Here is a 12,513-nt window from a genome sequence, read left to right as displayed (position 1 = left end):
AATTTTGATTGGCATGTGGGCCGTCCAAATATGTTTCAATATCGACTTCAGGGGCTGTCTCATTTTGCCTATGGGCTTCCCTGCATTTTAATTTTGTTCTCAAATAGCGCCCGAGCTACGAAAAATGATCCCAAGTGTCAAACAGTTGAGGGAGTCCATCCTCTCTAAAGGTAAACATGGGTGAGAATATAATAAAGTTTGTCTTAATTGGCCATGCTGTTTGAATTCGTGGCCTAAGACGCTAAACTGCGGGGTGACCTTTCCATTAATTAATTGCACTTATCACATATGTGTGAAAATATTAAATATAAAATAGCATTGTCAACGTCAGTTTGGGTAAAGGTGTTATAGCGCAGGAAGTGAGAAAAAGCACGTGCATATGTACAGTAATCTGTATACAGATTACCTTATGATACCTATGAGAATATTGAAATTTTTTTAAGGTACGATAGTTTTACTTAATTTTCAGTGATATATAAAAAAAACAAACTAACTAAAATGTTCCTGCATGTCAAGTTCAGAAGTTGCAGGGGAAAAGGAATGGCATGGCTACTTCCTTTTGTCAAACAGAAATTACAAGTTGATAGCATGGGCCAGTGTCTAACTCACTAAAATAGCCTGGCTGGTGTTTTTCATCAGTTGTACCTTGGTGGGTATGTAAACACAACTTGTTTTGCGACTTTCTAGAGAAAACCTCAACCGGTTTGAGGGGGAAATAAAAAAAAAAAACCCCAAGAAACATCTGTGCTGGCCTTTACGAGAAAACTCATCCATCCACTTTGTGGTCTCTCTCTCTCTCTCTCACACACACACACACACACACACACACACACACACACACACACACACACACACACACACACACACACCATGCCCTGCACGCATGCAACTCAAGCACACACCTGTATGTGATTATCCATGGGACTGGTTATGTTGCTGTCTTTTAAATACACAGTCAAGGCAACATGAGGTTTTCAGTAGACCTAATATTTCTTTTCAGTGTTGCAAAAAATCCCCCAAAAATTACAACCAAATTGTTTACTTGCCCAAAGGAAATGACCATCCACGCTCAGAACTGCTTTGTTAAAGACACATGCACTTAGATGGGTAAATGCAGAAAGGGCATAAACCCAGTTCTAGCTTTTTTTGCAGCGTGAGCGCTCAGTCAGTGAGAGCACATCAACCTCATTGTGACAAAACCAGTTTTATGTCACAGATTCAGTGCAAAGCTCCTACAATACACCTGGGGAAAGTTGGTGCACGTATTCGCATGGAAGTGATCGTATCGCTGCTCTGTGCCAAACATCAAACGTTCTTTGGTCTGTTGCCTTTTTAGAAGTAGGACAAAGGGAATTGAGGAAATGCGACGTTAAAGTTGTACGGTATGGTGCAAGAAAGAAAAAAAGGGCTATATTTAGAGTGGAACTCCATTTTCCTAACCCCAAAGCGTATACCCTCCTTACCACCTACTCTTTCCTGGGCCCTTTCTTCTTCTTCTAGTCACAGGCTCTAAAGGCTTTGTAAATGGGTTACCCCCATGCAGCCACCCACGCATCAGGTACAGTATCAAAACCTGGGGCATCCTGTTATGACTTCTGGTTTCCTGTTTCCTGTAAAAAATACAGCCCCCCCTCTCCTAACACACACACAAACACAGTCTTTCATGCAGCAAACAGAGCAAAACTCTGATCAGCTGCTAACACACCATTTCAAATAGATTAGTTTGAGCTCTTGTACTTGTAATCCTGTTTCAAGAATTTGGGAAAGTATTTAGTAAGACACACACACAAAAAAACAAAAACAAAAACCGAACATCACACTGCTGATTAGATTCACTGACAGAAGATTCATCCAGATTTTTAGTGGGATTTTTTTGTGTGACACAGCATCATAGCTGTAGCCAACTGAAATATATAAAGTGGTAGTATTTTGATGAAGAATTACACCTTTTGAGCAGCTGTCTTACACTATTATTCTCTTCTAATTTGTTTTTATTTCACGTATACGTCCTCTCATTTCACATGCCACAGAGAGGAAGACGTACAAGTGTCAGGGGACCACTGAAACAGCAATAACAGCAGTGTGTGTGAATGTGTGTGTGCGCTTGTGTGTGAACTGCAGGTCCCCATTTGCCAAAATAACACTGTTTGTGACACACACCATGCTGGCAGTGCACATCTCCCACCAAGATACCTGAGCATCTCTCAACAGGGGTCAGCCCCATCACTCTTAATGAGCAGAAATCATTCTACCTTCCTGCGGTGGCTCAAGCCTGCCATGCTGACTGCTCACCGACGGCGTGAATGGTTAATTGTCGTTGGCACACGCTCCCCTCCCCATTTTTCTGAGCTGTTTGCTCGTGCTGAAACTGATTTTTAGCGCCAGCATTTCTAGTGAGAGGTATCTTTCATGTTTTCAACTGCAACGGCCTTTTTAGTATCTGACGCAAGCTAAAAAAACACTGCAATGTTTGGTAAAAGCCTTCATGCTGCACTCGTTTCCTTATTTTTGTAAGAAAGAGAGAGGAGCACAATGTCATCCTGTTCTTTTTCCTGATTTTTAGCTCATCATCCCCTCCCCCTTTCTTGCAGATTGGAATTCATTAGCAATCAAAGAGCCACTGACAAACGCCCAATCTTAATTACCCTCTCATTTGCATATTTGCATATTAATGACTGCAGACTTTGCTGTTTTTATGCTGCATTAGTCCCCCTCCCGTCAACACTTAGCCACCCCGCATACTGCAACACTGTATCGTTCTCACACCTCAGTGTCTTACATTTTAATCCTGCAAGTTGACACCCAATTAAGAGAAGGCGCTTAATCAACACTAGATAGGTTTTCATTGTCCGTGCAAAATAAGAGGGAAGGAAGGGGGGATTTTTTTTTCCTTCTTCACCTGGTAGTGGCTCAGGTCAATATCAAGCTTAAGCTTTATTCAATTATGCAAACGTTAACTTGGTAGCAGAAGTGCCCTCACAATGCATCTCTCAGCCCAGATATATTTAGATATGAAGACTACTATATCTTATACTTTATTTTTTAGTATTTGTTCAGGAGGTCCTCAGTTCTATGCACCCAATATGCTTCCCCCTTCTGGTAAAACAAGTGTAAGACAGATGTGATATTTCAGTAAATGAAGCCATCATGCTTGGAAGTCACAGTGCATACCATTTATTCATCTCCAAAGCATTGTGATTTATCAAGTTTCTGAAGAATTTACCCCAAACTATGTTTTTAAACTGGTGGTGACAGGACACAAAGTCAAAATGCCCTAACGCAGGATGCACATGGCCAATCCACATCCTGTTGTTTACATTAGAGGGTATACAAAAAAAATGATAATTTGTTTAAGCTGACAATGCCCATTGAGCCATGATGGAGTTCATTCAAGGGATAAAAGCAGCCTTCTTAAAAGTAGAATCTGCCCAGGGCTGAATTTCCAGGATTTGCAAAGGAAGTCTTTTACTAAACATACGAAACCTGCAGAAGGAAAATTCAGAGATGTTTAACTTTAAAAACAAAACATAACCCTATAACGGAGAGGCAACAGAGAACAGACTATTTTTAACGTTTGTAAAAACACTTTTTTATTATTTTTGGCTTTGACATGAGGGTCATGCTGTAAAGCATGAAACATTGTGCTTCACCTCAAGACATCTCAAAATTAGTAGAAATCTCCCATGTTAAGAAAAGCAAGAAACTTCAGAAACATCTCAGATGCGCGCAACCTGTTCAGTAAAATAAGCTAATCCTTACATTTCTCAGTGTATTTGCATAACAGACATATAAAGAAACTCATAAGTATATTTTTCTGTAGACACACAAAGCCTAGCCATGATTGTAATAACTGGGATTGGCATACTTGTACTGTAATGCCGTTTTCAAACATGCACTGCAGCCCTTAATTGGACATTACCCAGTGGAGCCGCATGCAAGGGAGACCATACAGAGTAACTGGGTGAGTATCCACACTGGATTCTTTCAACATTTTCCAGTGCATGTGTGAAAACAGCGTAAGCCTCAGAGCACTTCAGAAAATTTCAGACAAGAAAGCTGGAAAACTGCATTGGATTTAGGGGGGCTGGGGATGAAATTACAAATATTGGTTATTTCTTTTGTTCTGTTTTATGAACCTTTTCAAGCAAGTCTTTTACAATTCTATACAGTATATGTACGATCTGCTGTATGTCAAAAAGCTACTGGGGGCAAAAAAATAAATTAAAAAAAATAATAGTGCATCAGTGGCCCAGATATGTGGCTTAATGAGTCAAAATCCTGAACCGAATAAATCTCTAATACTCTATGCTGTCAACACTTCCAACAATCATTTGTGTGTGTTTTTTTTAAATATCTATCCTGGGATGTGAATTATGTGATAAAATATCATAGAGCTGATTTGAAGATGAAGCTTTTACGGATCCACCTGAGGGAGGATGTGTCACACAAGGTGTATACAGTATATCTGAATGTACAGTTTTAGGCAGCAGTGTCTTCATGTTTTTACATAATGTCTGAGTGAATATACATAGCTCAATCTGCAGTGCGTGTGGGAGTGCTGGGTTGGTTCAGTCCCATTGTTTTACAAAGCCACCCAGCGAAATCCACCTCCTCTGCTTCAGACCGCTTGATAAACGTGTGGTTCTGAAAAAGCACAAATATTAACAACACACTAACTCAGCTGACTAAATATATAGTTGCTATCAAGTTAAACAGCACTGCCGGTTTAGTTGAGAAGTTTTTTACTATAAAAATGACAGTGATTTAGGCCTGTCACATATTTCACTTTGTGATAATCTGTTTAAAAAAAATAGGGAACTTAAAGTCAAACTGACACTTACCATTAACATTTTTAAGTCAGCCCTGTCTGCTGGATTTTTGATGAGACTGGACACAAAGAAGATCAAGATAATCCATCAAGTTAGTAAACATGTAATCCAATGTTATGTCACTATTACTTGTCATGCTACTTGACGCTTAACATGTGTAAGTGAGGAAAGGTGAGCAATATGTTGAGTTTTAAAATGTCCTACCACTTGGTCACAAAATCCTGAAAATCAGGGGTGAATACTCCATGGGGTAGTTTAGGCGGTGGCTGAAAGTTAAAAGAAAATGTTGTAGTATAAACAGCAGAAAGTGACTCATTCGTGATTTTACGTGGTTGACAATAAATGCTGCTTTGGATAACTTCTTATAATCTTACCTCATTGACAATGTAGTCTAGTAGTTCAAAGATAGCCATTACCGGACCGTGGCCTGGGGAAGTCAGTTTAGCAAAACAAGTGAGAACTCAATCAGAAAAAAACCTTCAATTAAAAACATGGCAAACATTCCTTTGGGGCATCGAGCAATCACGGAGCTGACAGGTTCATAAATCAGAGTGTCTAATTCACTGATATCAGCAAGTTACGTGATTTCTCATGTGGAAACTTGGAGCAGTCTGCATGCAAGGTTTGCCTACTGCACTTTCAGCCAGCCACCTGAAACACACACAGATGATTGTGTAGCTTACCACTAACAGGTCTACCCGGAGGTTTGGGTCTAGGGGATGTGCTGTGGGTCTGTCCCTGTGTATCATCCAAGATCGGTCGTCCAAATATGGCCTCCAGCTCCTTAGCATCTGGAGGGGGGATGGGAAAGCGTCCAACTGACAGCTCTACAAGGGACAAGCCCATACTCCACACATCAGACTGCACAGAGTAATGAGTCCCCTGCAATCTCTCAGGCTAGACATCAAACATAAACAACACACAAAACAATCATCAGTTCTTTATTATAGTAATATGGAACTGTTGAACACTGTTCAAACAGCTGAAGCATTAATCTCAAGTTAAATATGTATCAGTGGATAAATCTCTTCATCAAAATTAGCACAAAAGAATCCTGTTATTCAAGTTACCGACCTAAAATGAGTTAAAAAGATTCTCACATTACATGAACATTGATGCGAAACAAACTTGTCCACAGGTTTCATAAACAGACCCAAACATACCGACATGTAGGATCTTGTTCCAACAAAGGAATTGGCCATTGAGTCTATGAGCTGCCCGCTCACACCAAAGTCACACAGCTTGATCTCCCCGCGTGAGTTTACCAGGATGTTTGAGGGTTTCACATCTGAGATAAAAAGGACATTTTATTACTTATAAAATTACATGAAAATGTTATCCAACTGAATCTCTATACTATGGATGTCAAACAGCCTGAGGCCCAGAATCAGCCCACCAAAGGATGCACTAAGATCCTCTGGATTAGAGCAGGGCGATATGACCGAAAATATTCATCATGATATACATTTGAAAATTTGCGATAACGATATAACTCACGATATATTTGACACTAGACAAAATACTTTACAACTCCACAACTTTATTAGTGCATAAAAAGCTCATCAATGTATTTTCACTTCAACAAGCAGCTGTTTTTTAAGTGCATTAAAGTTATATAACAATTTTACAGTGCAAATGCAAATTCCTTGCTGACAGTTTAACCAAAAGGCATTTCCAGTGGGAATTGGCCGACATATCCTCAGCATAACCATGTATAATATCCACAAAACTTAAAAAGAAGTTATACACAAACAATACGGTAATATAGAGATTGAAAATGTGACGTCACTCAGGGGTAAAATCGCAAAGAATTCTGGGAACTCGTGGCAAGAGGTACTAGCGCACGCAGGCTTTCAATTGAAATCAGTTATACAGCGATAAAAAGAAACACAAAAAATGGCAAGAAGCCGTTGTGTTATTAACTGCAATAGCCGGTCGCATGACAGCCACGGGAAGCCGACGGGTAAAGAGATCGGTTGTTATCAGATTACGTCGTTGAAGAGAAATTGTTCGAGCCATGTTTCCGAAGTAACAAAGAGGCGACTGGATTGCAGCCATTCAAAGACAAAATATAACGTCCTAGAACACTCCAGCTCACAGGTTAGTCTGTTCCAAGCATTTCCACAATGGTCAGTCTGCTGTTGTAGTTAATGCGTCATTTTTCTTAACATAATTGGTGATATAGGTTACAAGCAAGTCTGGCGTTGAACAGAAATTGTCGCGCTATGCTCCTTTGTTTATTGTGCATAAATAGTAAATTGTTCTGACACAATATTGTGTTTCGCTTCTGTTATTACCATGGTACACTGACAAAAACATATACTTTTATTCACAGGGTAAAACAGTTTTGTATCACTAATTGCCCAGTACGATTACAGCATACAATATTATTGTCACTGCTACATTTCTGTAATGCTGCCAGAAATTATTTCCACTACTAATTAATTACCATTGAGCTCAAAGGTCCTATTAATAAATGGTTAATGAATGTGTATTTATGAAGACGATTTGTGAGACTGGTAAACTTATGATACGTACGATGGTCTTTCGTTCTACACGGTGCATTTCAAGGTCCTGTACCCATCCGTCGGTAAACTGTACCTGGGCTTGTTGCTGTGACCTGAAGTTACTAAACTTCATGAGTGCATGCACTCACTCCAAGAACCGTATGATTATAAATATGAGCGTGGTGAAAGTTGGGCAGCACGCTAACGTATTTTGTCCCTCTGTGTGCTCGTAAGGGTCTAACCCTTTCACTGGTTTGATTTTTTTCCTCGTATCTTTTCTTTGACTTTTCATCAAGTCTGGCTTTGTACGGACCGGCATTGTTCTCCTTCGTTTTGTACATACCTTTTTGGGGGGCAAAGAAAAAGCAAGAATTTATTGGAACCGAAGAATGAATGTTTTGCGGTGCTGCAAATGCTTGCATTTGATGCAGGTACTTGGATTGTTTTGCCACGAGTTCCCGGCATGCAATGCGCGAAAGTCACGTGGTCTGTCAATCTCTATTATGTTGAAGCACAGTACGTATCACTCTGCGAGGCGCCTGCCTACGATAGCCGTAATGGTCCGACAATCCATCAAGCGGTGCGGGTTCGTGGCTTAGCAAAGTCGTACTAAAACATTTGATAGATTTTCGAGCGCCGTGTACCACATAAAATCGTTTCGAGGTCAGTAAAAACAACCAGAATTCATACATAAGGCACACGGGATTATAAGGGGATCTGTCGATTTTCAGAAAAATCAAAGGATTGATTTTAAGTGTGCCGTATTTTCCAAAAAACACGGTAATAACGACGGAAAGCTAGCATGCTCTACCGAAAATAGTGTTTTGTTCTGTATCTGACGGACGAAAGCCAAACCAGTTCCACCACTGAAGTTGCAGCATTTTTACAAACCAATTCTGGTTCATCCGTTTCATTCAACGATTGGCTTTCGCCCTTCTCATTCTCCATCGCCGCCATGTGCGTATGAAAACAAAGGCACTGCGCATGCGCGTTTTACCCATATTCTATCGCGATATTTCATTTTCTTATCGTTGCCCAACATTACACCGGTATTACCGTGAATGGTATGATATGGTCCAGCCCTTCTCTGGATGGCTTTGCAAAGTGTCAAAGTTGTAGTAAAATCATAAATATCCTCATTTTTTTTCAACAAGCCACACTGCTTTTCTGGGAAAAATGATGAAAGTTTTAATACCTAAATGAATCTGTATGGAAAATATTACTATCCCAACAACTTGTTTCAGTCAAAAAGAGTAAAACCCTATAGTTTAGTTCCAAAAAATGTATATAGCAAGTTTAATTTATTTTTATAATGAACGGGGTCTAGAAGGAGTTGGGAACAAACATACACGCACACAATGATCGTTATAGTAAGATGTTATTATGCAGTTCTTTTACTAATCTGGCCCACTTGAGATCAAACTAGGCTGTAAATAGAAACTGCTCCACATCCTACTTGCAGATGAAACTCATTTATTCAAGATACAATCATAAACTTAATGAAAATGCTGATACCTCTATGCATGATTTGATGTTTTTCTCTTAGGTAGGCAAGGCCTCTCAAAACCTGTTTCAAAGCGGAGAAAAATTAAGGAAGTCAATGACGCTAAACAGGCTTGATGCTACAGAAAACAATATGACAGAACTCATCCTGAACTAAGGCTACGTTCACACTGCAGGTCTTAATGCTCAATTCCGATTTTTTGATCAAATCCAATTTTTTTGTCTGCTCGTTCACGCTACAAATAAAATGCGACAGCAAACGCGCTCTACTGTGAACGCTCAAAGCGGCCCGCATGCGCAAAAGAAGATGTCACACACAACGCGCTCTGTTTAGACCCAGAGCAACAGTATTGTTTGACTGATGGCCCTTAATATAAAGACTTCGGACTTCACGTTTCCCAATTTTTGCTTTAAGTTATTTTGTTATTTACATAATAATGTAAATAACCTAATAATGATCCTTATTGCTGTTTAAGAGAGGAGCGGTGCTTCAAAGGATAGTTGCAGATTTCTGTCAGAATCTGCAGATTATACAGTACAAATAAAATGTTCACGTTGTCTTCCCAACAGTTTCACTGACATCTACACTGGATGGCCAGGAAGCGTTCGCGATGTCTTCTCTGGCGCTGATAATTGGCTTCAGTCTTGTGTCGGTGACGTAAAAGGCGGAGTTAATGCGACTTGACCGTTCAAACAGCAGTCACTTTCTAAAACATCAGATATGTATCGGATTCAGTACCACATACGAAAGTGACCCAGATCGGATTTGAAAATATCGGATTTGCGCCGTTCACACTGTCATACCATGATCGGATATGGGTCGCATAGGGTCAAAAAAAATCGGATTTGATGCGCTTTCGCCTGCAGTGTGAACGTAGCCTAAGAGTGACAAGTGTTTAGATGCACTTGTGCAAAGCAAGTATGGTTATTTTGATCCTAATCTCAATACAAATCATAACATAACTATGACAGAACGTGATTGTTTGGTTGTTTGTTTGTTTTTAAACACCTCAATTAATTAAATTAAAACACTACATTGTTTCATTAATGTCTACCACTTACTACCACATTAGAACATGACAGCAAAAAATAATATACTTACAGCAATGCTGACTTTGCCCAGAATCTCTTCAGGAATCCGCTTTGCTTCTTTCATCACCTGGTCCAGAGAGCCACCATCCTACACCAGAGAGATTACAGCAACTTATGATACGAGTGCTAAAATAACAGAAGGCAGCCTGAAGACCTTATTCAGAAAGACCCTATTCAGAAAGTAAATGAAAATGCCAACAGATTGATTCTTAAAAACAGTTACGCAAAAGTAATAACAGACCTGCGTCTGTAAGGGGCTGATGATGAAAATGAGGTGGAATTCAATTGAAGATTGAACTGAGATGTACATTGAGACTGGCAAGAATTGGCAGGATTAGGAACAAGTATATCAGATGGAGAGTGTATATCTTGGGACAAGGAAGAAGGCACTGTCAGGTGCAAAGAAGAACTCAAGGCGACTAATGTAGCCAGTGACTGGCTAGATTATTCTATCCTTTTTGTGAATACTGTAAAGAATTAACACAGTTTGTGTACCTCATTAAACCACTTCCAACAAATTACTGCTGCATATGCATACATGCATATACACTCACCCACACCCACCAGATTAATTCAATTACAAAGACATTGGGCAAAATGGATAGGGATTTTAGACAACATCATTTGATTGTTTGGGTAAAAAACACTTTTTAATCCAGTTGTCCTCTCTATAAATCTTCAGCAACAGATAAGAGAAAAGATGATATCTTTGTTGGGATCAAAACACTACTGGAATACAATTTTTTTTAATTCTTACCATGTGTTCCATGCAGATGCTGATTTCTCCATCGCTGTAAAAAGCTCCATAGAAACCCACAATGTAGGGAGAATTACACTCGTGTAGTACCTGAAGCTCTCTGATGATCTGGTTTCTTATTGCAGGTTTTATTTCTAAATGTATGAGCTAAACACAGAAGAAAGGTGTTATATTAAATGGGTATCAAAGGGTGAACACTAATACCAGAAAGATCAACTCAAGTATAAAAGACCCAGCAGCTTTTTGTTTTATAATTGCAAAAGCTCACTTTTCTGGCCATGATTATGCCTGAAGGTTTGTGGCACTCCTTGTTGACCACTCCTCCGTTGCCTGCACCCAGCTCACAGATACGATGGAAGTCATCATCTTTCAGCTCGCCAACCTTGGCCTTCTGGGTAAGGAAAGCTTCTAATCTTTTCTTTTGTTGTTCATCCAGGTCCAGCTCCTCCAGTATTTTCTTCAGCGCTTCTAAATTGGCCCTGATAAAATTAAGAGACAGTTTAGAATAACATATTTTCAAACAACTGCAAAATTTTAACTCAGCAGGTCAACTTACTCAGATGTAATCTCTGTATTCATGGAGGTGGATAATCCATCACTAGCAGGAGCAATGTTTAAGGGCACTGGTCTCTTTTTAGGAGCCATGTTTATTTGAGGGTAAAATATGAACTTGGACTGAGTGACACTTTCCTCTACAGCTACAGATGATAAGATCCTGTAATCTATATGATTTAGAAATTGCTGACAAGGTAAGGGGCCTGTGATTAGCACGTGCAACTTTGGGAGGTTAGATAATAGACAAACACTGTCTTGTAGACTAGATGCTATCTACTTGACGTTTTCTGTTTAGCTGTTACCAGGTAGGACAGTTAACCTGGCTAAACTTACTTAATTTGTGTCTTCAAATCAACGCCGGCTTAACCTGTGACTCAGCTTAAATCTAATTTACTACAAGAGCGACACATCAAATTATGAATACAAATACGGTAATATAACACCAGTCTTAGCTAGCTAGGTTAGTGTTAGATGAGTAGACGTAGCACGACAACTAGCATAATGGTCACCGCACTTGCACCAAAATGTAAATGTACAATTAATCGAGGATTAACTAGCTACAACGTAAAGGCAAAAAAAAGATTTTCAAAGCTAAAGCCATAACTATCAGCACATACACGTTAGCTAGCTATCTAACTAACTTCATCTGCTAGCTGTTGCGTGACAGCCGCACATTTCACGCGAGTCGAAAGCAAGCGGATGTTTGTTCACTTTTCTTCCGGTGACTTCCCCCTTTGTTTAAGTTAGAAACATTAGCTTAACTGGCTGTTTTATCCCAATATCTTCTTTCAGCGGGGTAGGTGTGTTATTGCTGTAGACACCGGGGTCTAGTGTCTTCAGCAGGGACGATCACGGGGGCGCGGTGCAGTCAAGACTGAGCCTTAAGTAGTCCAGAGTAGCAATCTCGCGATATTTTAGACAGCTGCGCGAGCAGCAGTATGAACCATCGACGGTATGAACGCTGACTTATATAGATACTTAATGCTTCCAACAGATACCAAAGCATACGTAAACAGATGGCCGAATGAAATGAAACTCTTTAGTAAAAAAGGAAAAATAAAAATAATTAAACAAAACCCGTAAATTAGTCTCGTTATTTGATCATTTAAATTTAATTCGATTTTTAAAAAACGTATTTTATTTTATCGCTCTACTTGTGTATTTACATTACATTTTTTAAAACGTGCAACCTTTTGTACAAAGGACTTTAGCGAATACATGCTGTGAGGGCCTTTTGTTTTGTAAAATGGGAAATAACAAAGTTGTAAAA

General features: G+C 39.5%; 1 protein-coding gene across 1 annotated transcript; it reads right to left on the bottom strand.

Annotated features, from left to right (window-relative positions):
• Positions 1 to 3,564: 3,564 nt before the first annotated feature.
• map2k2b (mitogen-activated protein kinase kinase 2b) lies at positions 3,565 to 12,189 on the bottom strand. Its single transcript, XM_026150408.2, has 11 exons — positions 11,245 to 12,189; positions 10,957 to 11,167; positions 10,689 to 10,835; positions 9,942 to 10,019; positions 8,852 to 8,903; positions 5,993 to 6,117; positions 5,513 to 5,726; positions 5,204 to 5,256; positions 5,034 to 5,095; positions 4,842 to 4,887; positions 3,565 to 4,644 (listed from the first exon to the last, which is right to left on the bottom strand). Exons 1-11 carry the CDS (start codon positions 11,331 to 11,333, stop codon positions 4,534 to 4,536), a joined length of 1,188 nt encoding a protein of 395 aa, XP_026006193.1. The 5' UTR covers positions 11,334 to 12,189; the 3' UTR covers positions 3,565 to 4,533.
• Between the last annotated feature and the right edge of the window lie 324 nt (positions 12,190 to 12,513).

This window comes from Astatotilapia calliptera, chromosome 18 (genome assembly GCF_964374335.1).
Source record: "Astatotilapia calliptera chromosome 18, fAstCal68.1, whole genome shotgun sequence".
Lineage (NCBI taxonomy): Eukaryota > Metazoa > Chordata > Actinopteri > Cichliformes > Cichlidae > Astatotilapia > Astatotilapia calliptera.
This window is presented reverse-complemented; position numbering and strand designations above follow the sequence as displayed.